General features: G+C 42.1%; 1 protein-coding gene across 2 annotated transcripts in view; it reads right to left on the reverse strand.

Moving 5' to 3' along the window:
- Positions 1-23,485, reverse strand: part of hltf (helicase-like transcription factor) — an 86,410-nt gene that overhangs the window by 61,438 nt on the left and 1,487 nt on the right. For both annotated transcript variants that reach the window (XM_061924460.2, XM_061924459.2), the window contains exons 2-9: positions 20,391-20,557; positions 20,198-20,322; positions 13,458-13,540; positions 5,860-5,931; positions 5,344-5,535; positions 717-791; positions 618-642; positions 487-538 (exon numbers count right to left, since the gene is read on the reverse strand). In XM_061924460.2, coding sequence (XP_061780444.1) covers positions 487-538; positions 618-642; positions 717-791; positions 5,344-5,535; positions 5,860-5,931; positions 13,458-13,540; positions 20,198-20,322; positions 20,391-20,557 — 791 coding nt within the window. The remainder of the gene's footprint in view (positions 1-486; positions 539-617; positions 643-716; positions 792-5,343; positions 5,536-5,859; positions 5,932-13,457; positions 13,541-20,197; positions 20,323-20,390; positions 20,558-23,485) is intronic.

Genomic DNA, 23,485 nt, shown 5'->3' on the forward strand with positions numbered 1-23,485 from the left:
ATGTTTCTGCTGCTTCCATTGACAAATTCCAAAAATTCCCAGATTTTCAAGACATATTTCCCATTTAAAATGAATTGGCCATTTTTCAAACTTTCATCATGTCTACGTTTTTCAACCTATTCAACCCATTCCACCTTTAACACATTTCACTATCCTGGAAATTCAAATGTTTTCCCATTTCAAAAAAATTCCAGGATTTTCCAGAATTCCTGGTTTTCCAAAGCCCTATTTCAACCTTTTTCTGGCGACTACTCCTTCCAAATTTATTTATTTATTTTTATTGTGATTACTTATGGAGTATATTGTGAATAAATAGAGAACAGGAAGTGAACAAAAGATTTAGCAATTGTTATGTAAAGGGGTAGATTAAATAAGCTCTGCTTCTTCCTACTCCTTTTCCAACATGTTGAAAAGACAAACTGGAAATTGTGATGCATCATGTTGTATGCATGCATGTTCCAAATAACTCAGTCAAATCAAACGTACCTGTTTGAGCGCAGACAGTGAGCGGCGGTGACGCTGGATCCGGCTGAGTCAGCTGTAAAGGACATCAACACACATGTCATTATGCTAACCATCTTCTCTTCAAGCAAGTCAGGAAGGAGGAAGTGGAAAACCTTTTCTTTGCCACGAGCGCTCCTCCTGCACACAGGGACACAACTTTTAATACAACCGCCGTTCAACCTTTGAATGTGGTCGAATTCCTGCACTCTTACACGCTTGTACACGGGGAGGGGCTTTCCTTGGCGGTGGTTGGAGAGAATCAGAGCGATGGTTGTCAGCGTTTTCCCCTGGAAACAATTTTAAAACATGCATTATTTACAAGTTACTGCACTTTTTGGGGGAATTACCTATCAGTCTTATTTTTTTATACATTCTAATTTGTAATGATAGGCTAGTCCATAGCAATGGTGCTAATGGGAGTAATCCGTTCTGCCTCAAAAATGCAAATATTAGCTCATTTGGAATTTGATGCCTGCAACATGTTTCAAAAAAGCTGGCACAAGTGGCAAAAAAGAGTGATAAAGTTGAGGGATGCTAATCAAAGACTTATTTGGAACATCCCACAGGTGAACAGGCTAATTGGGAACAGGTGGGTGCCATGATTGGGTATAAAAGCAGCTTCCATGAAATGCTCAGTCATTCACAAACAAGGACGGGGCGAGGGTCACCACTTTGTCAACAACAAATTGTTTAAGAACAACATTTCTCAACAAGGAATTGAGGGATTTCACCATCTACGCTCCGTAATATCATCAAAAGGTTCATAGAATGTGGAGAAATCACTGCACGTAAGCCATGATATTACGGACCTTCCATCCTTCAGGCGGTATAGCATCACATCAGTGTGTAAAGGATATCACCACACAGGCTCAGGAACACTTCAGAAAACCACTGTCAGTAACTACAGTTGGTCGCTACATTTGTAAGTACCGTATTTTCCGCACTATAAGGCGCACCTAAAAACCACAAATTTTCTCAAAAGCTGACAGTGCGCCTTATAACCCGGTGCACTTTATATATGGATTAATATTAAGATTCATTTTCATAAAGTTTCGGTCTCGCAACTACGGTAAACAGCCGCCATCTTTTTTCCCCGTAGAAGAGGAAGTGCTTCTTCTTCTACGCAAGCAACCGCCAAGGTAAGCACCCGCCCCCATAGAACAGGAAGCGCTTCTTCTTCTACTGTAAGCAACCACCCGCCCGCGTAGAAGAAGAAGAAGCGCGCGAATATTACGTTTCATTTCCTTTGTGTGTTTACATCTGTAAAGACCACAAAATGGCTCCTACTAAGCGACAGGTTTCCGGTTCATGAAAAGACGCAATCTCTCCATCCGCACACGGACTACTATTTCACAGCAACTGCCTAAAGACTTTCAAGAAAAGCTGGCTACTTTCCGTGCATATTGTAAAAACAAGATAGCTGAAAAAAAGATCCGGCCAGAGAACATTATCAACATGGACGAGGTTCCACTGACTTTTGATATTCCTGTGAACCGCACTGTGGATACAACGGGAGCACGTACGGTGAATATTCGCACCACAGGGAATGAGAAGTCATCCTTCACTGTGGTTCTAGCTTGCCATGCTAATGGCCAGAAACTTCCACCCATGGTGATATTCAAAAGGAAGACCTTGCCAAAAGAGACCTTTCCAGCCGGCGTCATCATAAAAGCTAACTCGAAGGGATGGATGAAGAAAAGATGAGCGAGTGGTTAAGGTAAGTTTACGCGAAGAGGCCGGGTGGCTTTTTTCACGCAGCTCCGTCCATGTTGATATACGACTCCATGCGCGCCCACATCACGCTGGTTTTTAATATATTATTAAAGTTTGACTGACCTATCTGACTGTTTTTTTGACATTCCTTTAGCGCAGTTAGATGCGGCTTATAACACGGGGCGGCTTATAGGTGGACAAAGTTTTGAAATATGCCGTTCATTGAAGGCGCGGCTTATAACCCAGGGCGCCTTATGGTGCGGAAAATACGGTACAAGTTAAAACTCTACTATTCAAAGCCAAAGCCATTTATCAACAACACCCAGAAACACCGCCTGCTTTGCTGGGCCTGAGCTCATCTAAGATGGACTGATGCAAAGTGGAAAATTATTCTGTGGTCTGACGAGTCCACATTTCAAATTGCTTTTGGAAACTGTGGACGTGGTGTCCTCCGGACCAAAGAGGAAAAGAACCATCCGGACTGTTCTAGGGTGAAAGTGTAAAAGGCAGCATGTGTGATGGTATGGGGGTGTATTAGTGGCCAAGACATGGGTAACTTACACATCTGTGAAGGCACCATTAATGCTGAAAAGGTACATACAGCTTTTGTTGTTATCATGGACGCCCCTGCTTATTTCAGCAAGATGATGCCAAGCCAGGTGTTAAAGTTAAAGTTAAAGTTAAAGTACCAATGATTGTCACACAAACACTAGGTGTGGCGAAATTATTCTCTGCATTTGACCCATCATCCTTGATCACCCCCTGGGAGGTGAGGGGAGCAGTGGGCAGCAGCGGTGGCTGCGCCCGGGAATCATTTTGGTGATTTAACCCCCAATTCCAACCCTTGATGCTAAGTGCCAAGCAGGGAGGTAATGGGTCCCATTTTTATAGTCTTTGGTATGACTCGGCCGGGATTTGAACTCCCAACCTACCGATCTCAGGACGGACACTCTAACCACTAGGCCACTGAGCATCCACTAGGCCACTGAACAGCATGGCTTCATAGTAAAAGAGTGCGGGTACTAGACTGGCCTGCCTGTAGTCCAAACATTGAAAATGTGTGAAGGCTAAAATATGAGAAGGGAGACTGTTGAACAGTACATCAAGCAAGAATGGGAAAGAATTCCACTTCAAAAATGTGTCTCCTCAGTTCCCAAACCTTTACTGAGTGTTGTTAAAAGGAAAGGCCATGTAACACACTGGTAAAAATGCCTTTTTTGCAATGTGGTGCTGCCATTAAATTCTAAGTCCATGATTATTTGCAAAAAATAATTGAGTTTCTCAGTTCCAACATTACATTTCTTGTCTTTGCAGTCTATTTCAATTGAATGTAAGTTGGAAATTATTTGCAAATCATTGTATTCTCTTTTTATTTACTTGGCAACTTCACTGGTTTTGGCTTTTGTACATTACATACAGGTAAAAGCCAGTAAATTAGAATATTTTGAAAAACTTGATTTATTTCAGTAATTGCATTCAAAAGGTGTAACTTGTACATTATATTTATTCATTGCACACAGACTGATGCATTCAAATGTTTATTTCATTTAATTTTGATGATTTGAAGTGGCAACAAATGAAAATCCAAAATTCCGTGTGTCACAAAATTAGAATATTACTTAAGGCTAATACAAAAAAGGGATTTTTAGAAATGTTGGCCAACTGAAAAGTATGAAAATGAAAAATATGAGCATGTACAATACTCAATACTTGGTTGGAGCTCCTTTTGCCTCAATTACTGCGTTAATGCGGCGTGGCATGGAGTCGATGAGTTTCTGGCACTGCTCAGGTGTTATGAGAGCCCAGGTTGCTCTGATAGTGGCCTTCAACTCTTCTGCGTTTTTGGGTCTGGCATTCTGCATCTTCCTTTTCACAATACCCCACAGATTTTCTATGGGGCTAAGGTCAGGGGAGTTGGCGGGCCAATTTAGAACAGAAATACCATGGTCCGTAAACCAGGCACGGGTAGATTTTGCGCTGTGTGCAGGCGCCAAGTCCTGTTGGAACTTGAAATCTCCATCTCCATAGAGCAGGTCAGCAGCAGGAAGCATGAAGTGCTCTAAAACTTGCTGGTAGACGGCTGCCTTGACCCTGGATCTCAGGAAACAGAGTGGACCGACACCAGCAGATGACATGGCACCCCAAACCATCACTGATGGTGGAAACTTTACACTAGACTTCAGGCAACGTGGATCCTGTGCCTCTCCTGTCTTCCTCCAGACTCTGGGACCTCGATTTCCAAAGGAAATGCAAAATTTGCTTTCGTCAGAAAGCATGACTTTGGACCACTCAGCAGCAGTCCAGCTCTTTTTTTCCTTAGCCCAGGTGAGACGCTTTGCGCGCTGTTTCTTGGTCAACAGTGGCTTGACACGAGGTATGCGGCAGTTGAAACCCATGTCTTTCAAGCGTCTCTTGGTGGTGGATCTTGAAGCACTGACTCCAGCAGCTGTCCACTCCTTCTGAATCTCCCCCACATTTTTGAATGGGTTTTTTTTCCACAATCTTGACCAGGGCGCGGTGATCCCTATCGCTTGTACACTTTTTCTGACCACAGTTTTTCCTTCCCTTTGCCTCTCCATTAATGTGTTTGGACACAGAGCTCTGAGAACAGCCAGCCTCTTCAGCAATAACCTTTTGTGTCTTTCCCTCCTTGTGCAATGTGTCGATGGTTGCCTTTTGGACAGCTGTCAAATCTGAAGTCTTCCCCATGTTTGTGTAGGCTTCAGAACTGGACTGAGAGACCATTTAAAGCCCTTTGCAGGTGTTTTGAGTTAATCAGCTGATTAGTTTGTGGCACCAGGTGTCTTCAAAATGTAACCCTTACACAATATTCTAATTTTGTGACACACGGAATTTTGGATTTTCATTTGTTGCCACTTCAAATCATCAAAATTAAATGAAATAAACATTTGAATGCATCAGTCTGTGTGCAATGAATAAATATAATGTACAAGTTACACCTTTTGAATGCAATTACTGAAATAAATCAAGTTTTTCAAAATATTCTAATTTACTGGCTTTTACCTGTACTTTATAGGCGGATTAGCACGACTCCCACTACCTCCATTGTTAGCTGACTTTTGCTAGCATTTATTTACGAGTTAGAATGCATGAGTGAGCGCTCACCAGTCCCATGTCATCGGCCAGTATCCCGCCGAGGACCCGCTCTGGTATTTCCTTGGCGGAGAAGCACGTCAGGGTGTTGTAGTAGAGCTCGCCTCTCTTCTCCCAGAAAGGCGGGAGGGTGCACTTGTTCTCGCGCGCGCACATCCAGGACAGCGCCTGCCTCTGGTGGGACAGGAGGGGCGTGGCCACAGACTGCGGATAAAAGGGGGAAGCTTCCGGATCAATTGAGAGTCCGTGGGGTACGCTCTATTTTGACGGAAGAGGTAAAGAAGTGGAATTTTCGTAATAGCACATTTATAGTCAATACAGTGGAGTGGATCTACTGTAGGTGAGGTTGACTAAACCTTGAAGTATTGAATGTAATATGTGTGCCTTCATAAGGAAGCATGAATCCTGCCTAGCAACAAGTCACCTTGCAAACATTACATGACCAATAATAAAAAAATAAGGACTGACGATGTGTTGTTTAGTACATTAATACGGTTTGATATTTTCAATTTTGTGTCCTGAACATACTTCAGCTGCTTCTTTTTCACCATCTTTAGTTTCCAGCAGGCCTTCAAAGAGGTTGTCGAAGGCGTTCTTCAGCTGTGACAGAAGACACAATATTAAATATTAAATAACATGCAGCATGTAACTGTACCAAGCACAATATCAAATATCCTAAATTCCGGACTATAAACCGTTAAAATTTTCCTAGGCTTTGAACCCTGCGGCTTATAAAACGCTGCGGTCAATTTATGGGTTTTTCTTTGTTGACGCCCATAATGCAAATACATAAAAAAACAAGCAGACATACTGAATAGGTCATTGTTTGTGCTATGGTGCCATCTATAGGACGAGTGTGCTCACTGCAGGTTGGTGGGTGCTGCATTGGTCCTTCTGTTTTGAGCTATGAATTGGAAGTACGATTGGTCTCCTAGCCGTCCATAACATTTCTACTCTTATGGATTCTTTATTCATCACTCCAAGCAACGTTTGTAAGTTTTACAATATAACTAAAACAATTCTTACTTACAAATGTGTGATGTATGTAGGGGTGTTTTCATGCATACTTGTACATGCTATCGTAATGTAATGAAGCTAGTGTCGTTAGCATTAGCTAATACGCTAACACGTTAACGAATGTCATTGTTAATATTACCTGACAAAGGCATTCTTTTTGTATTGTTTCAGTTTATTCACCAAAACATTGACGTTGATTGACGATGACTTTTGTTTTGTTTGATCGGCCGTTTTACTGCCGTGTGGCAGACACCGTTGGGAAACATTAAGGTAACATTTACAAAATATTTCTGTGTTAATAACTCATTTCACAACATATACAGGTAAAAGCCAGTAAATTAGAATATTTTGAAAAACTTGATTTATTTCAGTAATTACATTGAAAAGGTGTAACTTGTACATTATATTTATTCATTGCACACAGACTGATGCATTCAAATGTTTATTTCATTTAATTTTGATGATTTGAAGTGGCAACAAATGAAAATCCAAAATTCCGTGTGTCACAAAATTAGAATATTACTTAAGGCTAATACAAAAAAGGGATTTTTAGAAATGTTGGCCAACTGAAAAGTATGAAAATGAAAAATATGAGCATGTACAATACTCAATACTTGGTTGGAGCTCCTTTTGCCTCAATTACTGCGTTAATGCGGTGAGGCATGGAGTCGATGAGTTTCTGGCACTGCTCAGGTGTTATGAGAGCCCAGGTTGCTCTGATAGTGGCCTTCAACTCTTCTGCGTTTTTGGGTCTGGCATTCTGCATCTTCCTTTTCACAATACCCCACAGATTTTCTATGGGGCTAAGGTCAGGGGAGTTGGCGGGCCAATTTAGAACAGAAATACCATGGTCCGTAAACCAGGCACGGGTAGATTTTGCGCTGTGTGCAGGCGCCAAGTCCTGTTGGAACTTGAAATCTCCATCTCCATAGAGCAGGTCAGCAGCAGGAAGCATGAAGTGCTCTAAAACTTGCTGGTAGACGGCTGCGTTGACCCTGGATCTCAGGAAACAGAGTGGACCGACACCAGCAGATGACATGGCACCCCAAACCATCACTGATGGTGGAAACTTTACACTAGACTTCAGGCAACGTGGATCCTGTGCCTCTCCTGTCTTCCTCCAGACTCTGGGACCTCGATTTCCAAAGGAAATGCAAAATTTGCATGGTTGGGTGATGGTTTGGGGTGCCATGTCATCTGCTGGTGTCGGTCCACTCTGTTTCCTGAGATCCAGGGTCAACGCAGCCGTCTACCAGCAAGTTTTAGAGCACTTCATGCTTCCTGCTGCTGACCTGCTCTATGGAGATGGAGATTTCAAGTTCCAACAGGACTTGGCGCCTGCACACAGCGCAAAATCTACCCGTGCCTGGTTTACGGACCATGGTATTTCTGTTCTAAATTGGCCCGCCAACTCCCCTGACCTTAGCCCCATAGAAAATCTGTGGGGTATTGTGAAAAGGAAGATGCAGAATGCCAGACCCAAAAACGCAGAAGAGTTGAAGGCCACTATCAGAGCAACCTGGGCTCTCATAACACCTGAGCAGTGCCAGAAACTCATCGACTCCATGCCACGCCGCATTAACGCAGTAATTGAGGCAAAAGGAGCTCCAACCAAGTATTGAGTATTGTACATGCTCATATTTTTCATTTTCATACTTTTCAGTTGGCCAACATTTCTAAAAATCCCTTTTTTGTATTAGCCTTAAGTAATATTCTAATTTTGTGACACACGGAATTTGGGATTTTCATTTGTTGCCACTTCAAATCATCAAAATTAAATGAAATAAACATTTGAATGCATCAGTCTGTGTGCAATGAATAAATATAATGTACAAGTTACACCTTTTGAATGCAATTACTGAAATAAATCAAGTTTTTCAAAATATTCTAATTTACTGGCTTTTACCTGTACATACCTGCCAACTTTTGAAATCAGAAAAACCTAGTAGCCAGGGTCCAGGGCAGACGCAAAATGATTATTAGCATTCAGACAGGTTAAAATGTTGCTAAAACCATCACTTTTCTATCAGTCACAGTGACTTTTCAAAACAAAAATATTACAACAAAAATCATATGGGTTGATTGACATGTTTATTCTGTAAACTAACTTCAATAGTTTGCAATTATTTTGACAGTTAATGCCAGTTATCCTGTCAACCTTTCACAATACTTCAATTTGTTAATTGAAAGTATAAACACTTTTTTACAGTAAACAAATGGTAAAACAGTACTAAACAATTCCATTAAAAAAAAAATTGGTGTCATTATTAACTTTCTGTCCGAGCTTGTATAATCTACTGCCTTGTTCAATTGTAAAAAATATTCTGTGCCTAAAATTCACATTTCTATCACAATTATCATACTGTAAACATGGTAAGCTAACTTATTTAAAATTAATAGTCCTGTCAATAGCATGGAATTACAATTCAAATGTAGTTTTTTTGTAAGCCTTTCAAAAGAATTCAAAATATGAAAAATTTATGAAAATGAATGTAAGCCATCAGACACTTGAAAAGTGGCACATCACATCTCTAATGTAATCATTTGAACTTTTCAACAGAAATAGCACTGCAAAAATATTAAGGACATACTTCTGTATTTTGGTGGTTATGCTGTCAACATTTAACAAGATTTCTTCAACTTGGACTTGAAAGCATAAATAGTATAAACACTTTTAACAGTATAACAGTACTAAACAATTCCAATAGATAACATTGGTGTCATTACCTTTTTGTGGCTAAAATCCAAATGTATTCTATCAGATTGATCATACTGCAAAAATGATATGGTAACTTTATGATAAGTTTACTTGAGGTGGCATAAAACACTGAAAGTGATTGTTCCTATAACCCCTTTGTTTCAAATGTTTGTTCCACTTGTGGCAGTCGGGCACCAGCATACCGTCTTTGACAACTTGAAGTGGCATAAAACACTGAAAGTGATTGTTCCTATAACCCCTTTGTTTTAAATGTTTTATGCCACTTCAAGTTGTCAAAGACGTGCTGTGAAATACAGCCGACAGGATTGCGCACCAAACACGAAGCAAGGCCAAAGCGCATGCATGGTGCAGGAGAACAAAGGACTTCTTTCATTTAAGGTTTGTGATAAACCATCAAACTCATTCGTTAAAAGGACTCTATAGTAATATAAAGTGAGTTTTTCTGGACATTATCATGCAAGAAAAGTTTATTTTTGGGACCGCGATCACCGCGTAATGATTTTTAAAGGTTGCATTACAAACATTTAACTGTCCCATGTGATCAGCCAGTGCGATTGGAAGTCCATGCTCAATTATTGCCTCCGTAAATAAAACTTCGGCATTTATCACATCCAAAGAATCTGTTTGGGCGACGAAAAACGTTGAAAGTTTTCCACTTGTATCGCTAGCAACGGCATTAGACTTGTGTTTTTTTGTCCCAACGTGGTCTTTTACATCGCTAATTCCTCCGTGTCCGATCGAAAAATCTTGTCTGCACAAGGTGCAATTCGCGTAGTTTTCACCCTTTTTTTTTTAAATTAATGAAAAACCGTATTTTTTATCACTGCAACCGTAACCCGGAATAGGTTGATGAAAACCGTACGAATTACGGGAAAACCGGAGTAGTTGGCAGGTATGCCTCACTAATGCCTTGCATCGTCTATATTAGATATATAACAACGGGCGGGTGCGGGCGGATGGCGGGCGGGTGCAGGTCTGATCAAATGTTACATCGGGTGGATGGCGGATGGTTGACGACTTTCTGATGCGGTTGCGGATGAAATAATTGCCTATCCGCGCATCTCTAATTTCTACTCTTATGGATTCTTTATTTATCACTCCAAGCAACGTTTGTCAGTATTACAATATAATAGGGGTGTAACGGTACGTGTATTTGTATTGAACCGTTTCGGTACGGGGGGTTCGGTTCGGTTCGGAGGTGTACCGAACGAATTTCCACACGAACATATAAAGTAGCCGCCTAAGCTAAAGTCTTAACAAGCTGCTCCGCTTCCTTCTGCCTCTGTCTGTCAGTCCTCTACACACACCCAGCATTGTCCCACCCACACAACCATCTGATTGGTTACACACAGAGCGGTAACAGCCAATCAGCAGTGCGTATTCAGAGCGCATGTCGTCAGTGCTTAGCGTTTAGCAGGTAATCATCAGGCAGCGGACTCTCCCCAAATGATAATAAACACCTCCCAGTCAACTACTAGTAACATCACTATGAGCCCGTTGACCTTCTAGAAATATAAACTGCAGCTCGGCTAGCTCGCAGTCCTGGCTTGAGGTGAAGGCTAATTCGCTTTTAGCGTAACGTTAGCTCATTTTGCGGTGTGTGTGTGTGTGTGTGTGTGTGTTACGGACAGCAAAGCCCTGTCTGTTATTTCACTTTACCTTTTTCTGTGTTGATTGAGCTGTGTTGAAGCAGCAAAAAAGGACATTACCGTATTTTCCGCACTATAAGGCGCACCTAAAAACCACAAATTTTCTCAAAAGCTGACAGTGCGCCTTATAACCCGGTGCGTTTTATATATGGATTAATATTAAGATTCATTTTCATAAAGTTTCGGTCTCGCAACTTCGGTAAACAGCCGCCATCTTTTTTCCCGGTAGAACAGGAAGCGCTTCTTCTTCTACGCAAGCAACCGCCAAGGTAAGCACCCGCCCCCATAGAACAGGAAGCGCTTCTTCTTCTACTGTAAGCAACCACCCGCCCGCGTAGAAGAAGAAAAAGCGCGCGGATATCACCGTACGTTTCATTTCCTTTGTGTGTTTACATCTGTAAAGACCACAAAATGGCTCCTACTAAGCGACAGGGATCCGGTTCATGAAAAGACGCAATCTCTCCATCCGCACACGGATTACTATTTCACAGCAACTGATATTCCTGTGAACCGCACTGTGGATACAACGGGAGCACGTACGGTGAATATTCGCACCACAGGGAATGAGAAGTCATCCTTCACTGTGGTTCTAGCTTGCCATGCTAATGGCCAGAAACTTCCACCCATGGTGATATTCAAAAGGAAGACCTTGCCAAAAGAGACCTTTCCAGCCGGCGTCATCATAAAAGCTAACTCGAAGGGATGGATGAAGAAAAGATGAGCGAGTGGTTAAGGTAAGTTTAAGTTTACGCGAAGAGGCCGGGTGGCTTTTTTCACGCAGCTCTGTCCATGTTGATATACGATTCCATGCGCGCCCACATCACGCTGGTTTTAATATATTATTAAAGTTTGACTGACCTATCTGACTGTTTTTTTGACATTCCTTTAGCGCAGTTAGATGCGGCTTACAACACGGGGCGGCTTATAGGTGGACAAAGTTTTGAAATATGCCGTTCATTGAAGGCGCGGCTTATAACCCAGGGCGCCTTATGGTGCGGAAAATACGGTATGTTAAATGAAGAGTTTCTGTCTCTGATAGTTGATATAATAATGTAAGTGCATCATAAAGCCTACATGAACTCCATGGTGTTCAGGGATGAATAGTCTCTCCTATTGCTATTGTACTATTTTTTTTCATCTATAGTTAAATTAATCATTAATAATGGAGCAGCCTAGTTTTGAATGGCAGGGTCCCTGCTATCACATGTTGATAAAAATATAACATTTACATAATAAAAAAACAACTACAGGCTTCCCAAATGCTGTAATAAATTAAGCATGAGGAGTTGACTTGAAACTGTTTAATGTTGCACTTTTTATATGTAGAAGAAAAGTTGTCATTTTATTTAAGCTGAGCAACAACTTGAGGCAGTTTAATGTTGATTAACGTGGGCAGAATTATTATAGTGTTCCCAATGTTAAAAGGATAATGTTTACAAATTTGGTAAATAAATAACTAAAAAATTTATATTTTGTTGTTTTCTTACTGTACCGAAAATTAATCGAACCGTGACCTCTAAACCGAATAACTTACCAAACCTAAATGTTTGTGAACGGTTACACCCCTACAATATAACAAACAATTCTTACTCACAAAACCGTCCCATGTGTGATGTATGTAGGAGTGTTTTCATGCACTTGTACATGCACGGGATATATACACGGGATACGGGATCACCTCATGGTTTGGCAACCTAACCGTTAAGCTGAAAAGCAAACTGGCCGGCATGCATAAAACGGCAATGAAAATCGTAGGGAGGAAAGAATATGAGCCTATACAGAGCATCTATGAGCAGGCAGTTAGGAAAAAAGCTAAGAAAATTATTTCCAACTCACAACATCCACTCTTTCCTGAATATGGAACTCTGCCATCAGGGAGAAGACTCCGGGTCCCACTATGCAAATTTAACCGCCTTAAATTATCATTTGTCCCAGCCTCCATTAAGCTGACCAACAATGTGCAATAGAATTTTAATACATAGGTTAGCACTTTTTTAGCACACAGCACTTTAGCACATAGCACTTTAGAACTAAGCACTTTAGCACACAGCACTTTATCCATGAGCTCTAGTGCAATGCACATTGGTACTTTATCTTTATCTCCATACTGTAGATTTTATGCCTACATCAAAGTGCCACCTATGTCTATCAAGCTCCATGTTCTGATGTTTAAATGTTAGTTGTATGGTTGTGGTTGTGTCCGTGCTTGTGTTTTTGTTCTGTTGTTTTTGGGTATGTTAAGAAAGCAATGATGCACTGTGCCCAAGACAAATTTCCCCGCGGGGGCAATAAAGTTGAACCTTGAACCTTGATGCTATTGTGATGTAATGAAGCTAGCGTCGTTAGCATTAGCTAATACGCTAACACGTTAACGAATGTTATTGTTAATATTCTACTTCATTCTTTTTGTATTGTTTCAGTTTCGTAAATTCACCAAAACATCAACGTGGCCTTATTGATTGTTGATTGGGTCCATGACGACGACTTCTGTTTTGTTTGATCGGCCGTTTTACTGCCGTGTGGCAGACACCGTTGGGAAACATTAATAAATAAACATTCACAAAATCTTTCTGTGATTTCACATCATATATATCCGCGGCTAATATATGGAAAACATTTTCTTCTAAAATGCAGTGACTTTGGCGTTTAAACCGGTACGCTCTGTAGTCCGGAAAATACAGTAAAAACAAATAACATGCAGCATGTAAATATACAGTCAAATGTGCTTTAAAGTGGCTTACCTCCTCTGCTGTTAGCGGGACAGTCACACCTTTTTTATTAGACGCCATCCCAACACCTGAGCTGTATGCCTTCTGACTTGCACCTGAGTTTAAACACACACACGTCATTTATGTGTCATGAATGACGTATAGTCACCACATAAGGTACACCTGCACAGTGTAGTAGGACTTTTTTAGTGATTTAACAGTTTTTTTTAGTCCCCATATGATATTGGAGCCTTGAGTAAGGGCCGATACCGATATTGATACGATATCAACAGAAAGTAAACATACTTGCACAGGGTTTCCCCTAAACTGCCAAGATACCTGTGTCGGTGGGGGCGTGGCCACCATGACGTTTGCGATGATGATATGATTTTCCTACCTCCAAAGACATGCACCTGGGGATAGGTTGATTGGCAATACTAAATTGGCCCTTTGGATGTCAGTTTTTCCCGTGTTTGCAAACACACCGTCCGTGTCTGAAAGGTGATTGGCGGAGAATGAGGAAGTGTTGTGTGTCCGGGGAAGCAGACTCGCAAGTCGAAAGTGTTTGCACGGGAGGTTAAATAAAACCTGCTGCATCTGTGCCGCTTGTTATCAAGATTGGCAACAAAAGTTAAAAATAGCGCCAGTCAAACTTTGTGTGATTTCTTCCTGGAGCTACAATTACTTTACCGTATTTTCCGCACTATTAGCCGCACCTAAAAACCACAAATTTACTCAAAAGCTGACAGTGCGGCTTTTAACCCGGTGCGCTTTATATATGGATTAATATTAAGATTAATTTTCATAAAGTTTAGGTCTCGCAACTACGGTAAACAGCCGCCATCTTTTTTCCCCGTAGAAGAGGAAGTGCTTCTTCTTCTACGCAAGCAACCGCCAAGGTAAGCACCCGCCCCCATAGAACAGGAAGCGCTTCTTCTTCTACTGTAAGCAACCACCCGCCCGCGTAGAAGAAAAAGCGCGCGGATATTACCGTACGTTTCATTTCCTTTGTGTGTTTACATCTGTAAAGACCACAAAATGGCTCCTACTAAGCGACAGGGATCCGGTTCATGAAAAGACGCAATCTCTCCATCCGCACACGGATTACTATTTCACAGCAACTGCCTAAAGACTTTCAAGAAAAGCTGGCTACTTTCCGTGCATATTGTAAAAACAAGATAGCTGAAAAAAAGATCCGGCCAGAGAACATTATCAACATGGACGAGGTTCCACTGACTTTTGATATTCCTGTGAACCGCACTGTGGATACAACGGGAGCACGTACGGTGAATATTCGCACCACAGGGAATGAGAAGTCATCCTTCACTGTGGTTCTAGCTTGCCATGCTAATGGCCAGAAACTTCCACCCATGGTGATATTCAAAAGGAAGACCTTGCCAAAAGAGACCTTTCCAGCCGGCGTCATCATAAAAGCTAACTCGAAGGGATGGATGAAGAAAAGATGAGCGAGTGGTTAAGGTAAGTTTAAGTTTACGCGAAGAGGCCGGGTGGCTTTTTTCACGCAGCTCCGTCCATGTTGATATATGATTCCATGCACGCCCACATCACGCTGGTTTTAATATATTATTAAAGTTTGACTGACCTATCTGACTGTTTTTTTGACATTCCTTTAGCGCAGTTAGATGCGGCTTACAACACGGGGCGGCTTATAGGTGGACAAAGTTTTGAAATATGCCGTTCATTGAAGGCGCGGCTTATAACCCAGGGCGCCTTATGGTGCGGAAAATACGGTAATTTGTTTTCAAGTAAAAAAATTAATAAAATCCTTATTTTCAAGGTGTGGCGGTAATAAAAATGCACATTTAATTACATTAAGGGGAAACCCTAGTGTGGAATGTTTGATCGAGTGAAATTTGTCAAAAAGAGAACAATGGTGGCTACGGAAAACACTAACCTATTTATTATTAACTGTCTGGAATGGACTTATGCTGTCTTTAAGTTAAAGTTGAAGTGGAATGGTAATTGATTTTGGTGACACCTAATGGTCACGATAACTCATGACACAGTAAGTTGAATGATGCAAACACATTTGTTACTGGATACTCTCTAATACAATTTGGATCTTTCAGCATTTTGGGTTGCCGACCCCTGGTCTAAACGGAAATGCGACGTGAATGCCACTTTTAAATCATCTTTAGCTACTTCATTGGACCGAATTGTTGGTGCTTCAGGCTCAAAATATCAATTCCGAAGAAATAGTGATTGTTGAAAGTCCGGAATTGACGTGTCCGCTCTGGCGTATTTGTTGACATGTTATGTACATTGCGTTACGTAAGTGAGTTGAGAAACAAAGCTAAAGTAGATCCTATACTTTTTGCGTATTTGAGGCAGCTATGCAGTTTGGTTCAGGCGTTGGAGCCAGCTCATTGTGTCTGGGTTGGGGTTGAGCAGGTCAAGGAGTGTGTCCTGAGGTGGGCGTAGGGTGGGGGCACTGCTGGACTATGTGGTGATGCAGTCTGCTCAGTGTGGCCACATATGCAGGGTGCTGATTGGCGCAGACCGAAGTTGAAACGGACGACTCCAGTTCGTAGACGATTTAGTTACCCGTTCTCTGCAAGGCAGGTTTGCACCTGATGGCAACAATGTTAGGGCACACTGTAAATTGAGTGGGTCAGGGGGTTCTCCCTTTGTCAAGGATGTTGATATTGGACCCACAAAGCGTTGCTGCATGGCGGGAGATAGGGCGGCGAAAAAGGTAGGCGTTGGCTGTCAAGTTGAGAGTTCTGAGGTTGTGTAGGGGATGGTTGACATCCAGCAAGGCCTTGTTTCATCAGTCTCTGTGAGTAGTCTTCTCAGCTAAGAGGTTCAATGCCGACTAACAGCGGCAGGAAATCAGATGGGTCGTAAGCAGCCAGTGACAATTCTCAAGGTGTTAGTGTGGACACTTTGGGCCAGGGCGCCAATGCGAAGGGTGGACCGATTGCTTCCCCAGATGAGTCTGCCAGATGACGAAGGAGGTTGTCCCTAGAAAACACTTTGGCACGTAGAGATTCAAGGTGTTGCCTGAAGGTCAGTTGCCTATCTAGTTTTACCCCAAAGTATGTTGGAGTAGGCCGACTCCAGTCATAGACGATTTAGTTTCCCATTCTCTGCGAGGCAGGTGGCAACAACGGGTTAGGGCACACTGTAAATTAAGTGGGTCGTGGGGTTCTCCATCTGTCAAGGATGTTGATATTAGACCTACAAAGTGTTGCTGCATGGCAGGAGATAGGGCGGCCAAAAAGGCAGGCGTTGGCTGTCAAGTTGAGAGTTCTGAACAAGGTTGTGTGGGGATGGTTCACCAGTCTGTAAGTAGTCTTCTCAGCGAAGAGGTTCACTGGCAGGAAATCAGATAGGGTGGGTCGTAATCAGCCAGTGATCCTTCTCAAGGTGTCGTTCAGTTTTTTTTAGTGTGGACACTTTGGCACTGTAGACTCGGGCCAGGGCGCCAATGCGAAGGGTGGACAGATTGCTTCCCCAGATGACCCTGCCAGATGACGAAGGAGGTTGTCCCTAGATAACACTTTGGCACGTAGAGATTCAAGGTGTTGCCTGAAGGTCAGTTGTCTATCTAGTCTTACCCCAAAGTATGTTGGAGTAGGCCGACTCTAGTTCATACACAATTTAGAGCTACCCATTCTCTGCGAGGCAGGTTTGCACCTGGTGGCAACAATGTTAGGGCACACTGTAAATTGAGTGGGTCGTGGGGTTCTCCATCTGTCAAGGGTGTCGATGGTGGACCCACAAAAGTGCTGCTGCATGGCGAGAGATAGGGCGGTGAAAGGGCAGGCTTTGGCGGTCAAGTTGAGAGTTCTTAAGGTTGTATAGGGGATGGTTCACATCCAGCAGGACCTTGTTTACCAGTCTCTGTGAGTAGTCTTCTCAGCGAAGAGGTTCAATGCCGACGAACACTGGCAGGAAATCAGATAGGGTGGGTCGTAAGCAGCCAGTGATAATTCTCAAGGTGTTGTTCAGTTTTTTAGTGTGGACAGGTAGGATTGTAGCAGAGCTGTCCCATTAAGGTTGACTGTAAGCTTCCATATTGTTGAGGTGGAAAACTGTAGTGGTGGTTTTGCCATGCACAGCTTCAGTCTCTAGGTTTTGAGATAAGCTGCTACCAGTGCCATGTCTGCCGAAAGCACTTCTTCCACGGTCTACCAGAGTGAAGAAGAGCGAGGTCGTCGGCATATCCGTGCTGCAGAGATATTGTGCATGGCAGGTCACTAATATAAATGTTATATAACATAGGGACCAGTCCTGTTCCTTCTTAGGGATCTTGTGCGGCAGGACTGTCCATCGCTTGTCTTCAGTATGAAACTGCGATTAGCGAGGATGTTGGTGATGAATCGCACTAGGTTTCAATCAGGAATGATTCGGAGGAGTTTTAGAATCAGGCCCTAGTGTCACCACTAAGATGACGCCAGCCTTGCAAGCCCTATTCCAAAGCTGACTCCAATGTAATTTCAAAGCTTCACAATGTGTTGTACAGTGCTCAGTCCGCGACTGAAGCCTGCTTGTGTGTTAGGAAGTTGGGGGTCCACAACTGGTTCCAACCGGGCAAAGATGAGTTGTTCGAAGAGCTTGAATGGGACGCAGAGTGAAACAGGGCGGTAGTTCTTTGGGTCAGTTGTGGGTTTGTTTGGTTTTGGCAGAGCAATGACGGTAGCCTTCCGCCAGATCTTGGGTATCGACTGACAAAGGAGACAGGAGGTGTAGAACACCTGGAGCCAGTCCAGGCATTTCTGGCCGCAGTGTATAAGAAACTCAGGTGGGATGTTGTCAGGGTCTTGGGCCTTTCCACTCTTTATTGGAAAGGCTGAGAATGGTACTGATGTATGGCCATCGACTCTTCAGCTGAGAATGGTACTGATAATCGACTCTTCAGCTGAGAATGGTACTGATATATGGCCATGGACTCCTGGTGCTTGCCATAGTTTTTGCTTGATGGATCAGGGGTGATGCTTGTTGGTATTCTTGAAGCAGCCATTTGCAAGGAGCTGTGCAGCTATGGAAGTGGCTGTCACTGGGCATTGAGAATGTCTGGAGCTTCTACATGTAAGGCGGTTAAAATTCCAAGGTTTCCTGCTGGAGTTAGTAAAATCAATTCCTGGCACCGTCTCCTACCACCCTTTTCCGGGCGAGAACCATGGACTCGGACTTGGAGGTGCTGATTCTCATCCCAGTCGCTTCACACTCGGCTGCGAACCGATCCAGCGAGAGCTGAAGATCCTGGCCAGATGAAGCCTTCAGGACCACATCATCTGCAAAAAGCAGAGACATCTTCGGGTTGGGGCGGAGACCCTGCCCCAAGTGGAGGAGTTCAAGTACCTCGGAGTCTTGTTCACGAGTGAGGGAAGAGTGGATCGTGAGATCGACAGGCAGATCGGTGCAGCATCTTCAGTAATGCGGACGCTGTATCGATCCGTTGTGGTGAAGAAGGAGCTGAGCCGGAAGGCAAAGCTCTCAATTTACCGGTCGATCTACGTTCCCATCCTCACCTATGGTCATGAGCTTTGGGTTATGACCGAAAGGACAAGATCACGGGTACAAGCGGCCGAAATGAGTTTCCTCCGCCGGGTGGTGGGGCTCTCCCTTAGAGATAGGGTGAGAAGCTCTGTCATCCGGGGGGAGCTCAAAGTAAAGCCGCTGCTCCTCCACATGGAGAGGAGCCAGATGAGGTGGTTCGGGCATCTGGTCAGAATGCCACCTGAACGCCTCCCTAGGGAGGTGTTTAGGGCACGTCCGACCGGTAAGAGGCCACGGGGAAGACCCAGGACACATTGGGAAAACCATGTCTCCCGGCTGGCCTGGGAACGCCTCGGGATCCCCCGGGAGGAGCTGGACGAGGTGGCTGGGGAGAGGGAAGTCTGGGCTTCCCTGCTTAGGCTGCTGCCCCCGCGACCCGACCTCGGATAAGCGGAAGAAGATGGATGGATGGACGTCTACCATCCCATAAAAAGATTACAACCTTCCCAAATATACCACACTATCAGTGGCCTAGTGGTTAAGAGTGTCCGCCTTGAGATGGGTAGGTTGTGAGTTCAATCCCCGGCCGAGTCATACCAAAGACTATAAAAATGGGAGCCATTACCTCCCTGCTTGGCACTCAGCATCAAGGGTTGGAATTGGGGGTTAAATCACCAAAAATGATTCCCGGGCACGGCCAAAATAAAAACAATTTAAATGACACCATTGCAAAGACATGGGTAAACACTTTACAATGGTATTTGAACCAATGTGATAGACCAAAAATTAAGGGAAATATGAATTTTTGAAGTTCAAAAATGAATTGCCTTTTGTCTTGGGTTAATTAAGACAGAAATATGTGAGCTGCATACTGGAAAGTGAACTTCAAAACATAGCTCCCTTATTATTAGTCATAAATGCATGAAATAAAAAGTAAATGTATTAGTTAAGTAACCCAAAGAAAATCACTTAATGGGGAAAAAATTTAAATTTGATTGTTTCATTTTTAATCATTTAATTAAGTTCAGTAGCAACGTTACAACTACCAGGAAAAATAACTTTTAACCCTTACATTTTCAAATGGGGTTTTCAACAGAGGGTACCTTTTCGGAAAGGCAATCTAAAAACAATAATTCCATAGAAAACATCATAAAATGCCATTTAGAGTGAATTACTGCATTATACTATCTGACCATAGTAGAGTATTTCTCTATAAAAATTGAGCAGATATAAAAAGGGTGTGTGGGATGGTGCAGGTGTACCTAATGCACAGAAAGTGTCCAGGTGTGAGTGTAGTCCAACTTCACCTGTATTGAGTTTATACCCGTGACGTGCCAAACACTGAGTCACCCCATTTTTGTTCTCTTCTTTGCCCCAGAAGGACAACACCACTGGCATGGAGAACTTGTTTTTTGTCCCAGAGTGCACCACCCTGACAGAAGAAGACAATTGTCAGTTGGGTCAAAGCCCGAGGACTAGTACTGGTACCAGATATCTCACCCTTCCACTTTGGCCAGCTTGTTGTCCATGACGTGGGCCATGGCGTTGGCCAGGTCCCGCCTGATGTGCCCCACTTGACTGCCGTAGATGTTGGCCACCATCACAGCGTTGCGGTCGTACGGATTCTGGGGCTCGCGCACCAAACCGACCATTTCGCCTTGGTTGACCTGTCCACACAACATGATGGCGTTAGCTCACTGGACGTGGAAAATGTGTTGGACAAAAGCAGTGAAGTTGTCATGTTGTGTAAAAAAAATTTTTTTTTAATTTAAAAAATTAAAAAAAAAATTAAATAATAAAAAAAATATTAAAAATGTAAAATAAAAAATACAAAAATTTAAAAAAAATTTACAAAAATTAAAAAAAATTTTTTAAATTTTTTAAAAAATTAAAACAAAATTTTTTTTAAATTTAACAATTTTTTTTTAAAATTAAAACATTTTTACAAAAATGTACAAAAAATGTACAAAAATTAAAAAAAATTTTTTTTTTAAGTTAAAACATGATTTTCAAGGTAAAAAATGATTTAAGGTAAAAAATGATTTTCAAGGTAAAAAAAAATGTTCAAGGTAAAAAAAAATTTTCAAGGTTAAAAATGATTTTCAACGTAAAAAATGATTTTCAAGGTAAAAAAAATTTTTCATGGTAAATTTTTTTTTTCAAGGTTAAAAATGATTTTCATGGTAAACAAATGATTTTCAAGGTAAAATTTTTTTTTCAAGGTTAAAAATGATTTTCAAGGTAAACAAATGATTTTCAAGGTAAAAAAAAAATTTCAAGGTAAATTATTTTTTTCAAGGTAAAAAAAAAATTTCAAGGTAAAAAATGATTTTCACATTTTTTTAATTTTTTAAAAAAGTTTAAATTTTTTTATTTTTATTTTATTTTTATTTTTTTTGTAAAAAATTTTAAAACGTTTTTTTAATTTTTTTTTATTTTTTAAAACAATTAAAAACAATTTAATTTTTTTTTAATTTTTTAAAACAATTTTAACAATTAACATTTTTTTTAGGGTTAGGGTTAGGGTTAGGGTTAGGGTTAGAGGGTTAGGGTTAGAGTTGGAGTTGGAGTTGGGGTTAAGGTTAGAGTTAGGGTTAGGGTTAAGGTTAGGAATAGGGTTAGGATAAGGGTAAGGGTTAGAGTTAGATATATACATATAAACATATATGTATATATGTATACATGTATATACCTATACATATATATATATATACACCTATATGTACAAACAGAGTTAGGGTTAGGGTTAGAGGGTTAGGGTTGGGGTTAGGGTCAATTGAATAGACTGCAAAGACAACATATTTATTGTTCGAACTAGTAAACTTTGTTATTTTTTGCAAATATTAGCTCATTTGGAATTTTATGCCTGTGACATGTTTCAAAAAAGCTTGCACAAGTGGCAAAGACTGAGAAAGTTGAGGAATGTTCATCAAAGACTTATTTGGAACATCCCACAGGTGAACAGGCTAATTGGGAACAGGTGGGTGCCATGATTGGGTATAAAAGCAGCTTCCATGAAATGCTCAGTCATTCACAAACAAGGACCATCTGACCACAGAACTTTCCTCCATGTGATGTCAGATGAAACAAAAATGGAGCTGTTTGGCCACAATACCCAGCAATATGTTTGGAGGAGAAAAGGTGAGGCCTTTAATCCCAGGAACACCATGCCTGCCGTCAAGCATGGTGGTGGTAGTATTATGCTCTGGGCCTGTTTTGCTGCCAATGGAACTGCTGCTTTAAATGGGACAATGAAAATGGAGGATTAGCTCCAAATTGTTCAGGACAAGCTAAAATCATCAGCCCGGAGGTTGGGACTTGGGCGCAGTTGGGTGTTCCAACAGGACAATGACCCCAAACACACCTCAAAAGTGGTCAAAGGAATGGCTAAATCAGGCTAGAATGAAGGTTTTAGAATGGCCTTCCCAAAGTCCTGACTTAAAGGTGTGGACAATATATTAAAAATATATTAGTTAGACCATTTTTTGCAGCACAGACGTAAGACAAACGAATGGGACACGTTTGGGGAGAGTTGGACAAGGTGACACAGGTGCAAATAGGATCAGGTACTAAGGAGAGTTGACTTGACACAGGTGCAAATAGGACCAGGTACTACGTGCAAATAGGACCAGGTACTAAGGAGAGTTGACTTGACACAGGTCCAAATAGGACCAGGTACTACGTGCAAATAGGACCAGGTACTAAGGAGAGTTGACTTGACACAGGTGCAAATAGGACCAGGTACTAAGTGCAAATAGGACCAGGTACTAAGGAGAGTTGACTTGACACAGGTGCAAATAGGATCAGGTACTAAGTGCAAATAGGATCAAGTACTAAGGAGAGTTCACTTGACAGGTGCAAATAGGATCAGGTACTACGTGCAAATAGGATCAAGTACTAAGGAGAGTTGACTTGACACAGGTGCAAATAGGACCAGGTACTACGTGCAAATAGGACCAGGTACTAAGGAAAGTTGACTTACCCAGTCCTATTTGCATTTGTGTCAAGTCAAGTCTCCTTAGTACCTGATCCTATTTTCACCAGTCAAGTCCACTCTCCTTAGTACCTGGTCCCATTTGCACTTAGTACCCGGTCCTATTTGCACTTAGTACCCGGTCCTATTTGCACTTAGGTGCAAATAGGATCGGGTACTAAGGAGAGTTGACTTGGCACAGGTGCAAATAGGACCAGGTACTAAGTGCAAATAGGACCAGGTACTAGGGAGAGTTGACTTTCAAATAGGATCAGGTACTAAGGAGATTTGACTTGACACAGGTGCAAATAGGATCAGGTACTAAGTGCAAATAGGACCAGGTACTAAGGAGTTGACTTGACACAGGTGCAAATAGGATCAGGTACTAAGTGCAAATAGGACCAGGTACTAAGGAGAGTTGACCTGACACAGGTGCAAATAGGATCAGGTACTACGTGCAAATAGGACCAGGTACTAAGGAGGGTGGACCTGACACAGGTGCAAATAGGACCAGGTACTAAGGAGAGTTGACTTGACACAGGTGCAAATAGGATCAGGTACTAAGTACAAATAGGACCAGGTACTAAGGAGTTGACTTGACACAGGTGCAAACAAGATCAGG

Source organism: Nerophis lumbriciformis, linkage group LG29 (assembly GCF_033978685.3).
Source record: "Nerophis lumbriciformis linkage group LG29, RoL_Nlum_v2.1, whole genome shotgun sequence".
In the NCBI taxonomy this organism is placed as follows: domain Eukaryota; kingdom Metazoa; phylum Chordata; class Actinopteri; order Syngnathiformes; family Syngnathidae; genus Nerophis; species Nerophis lumbriciformis.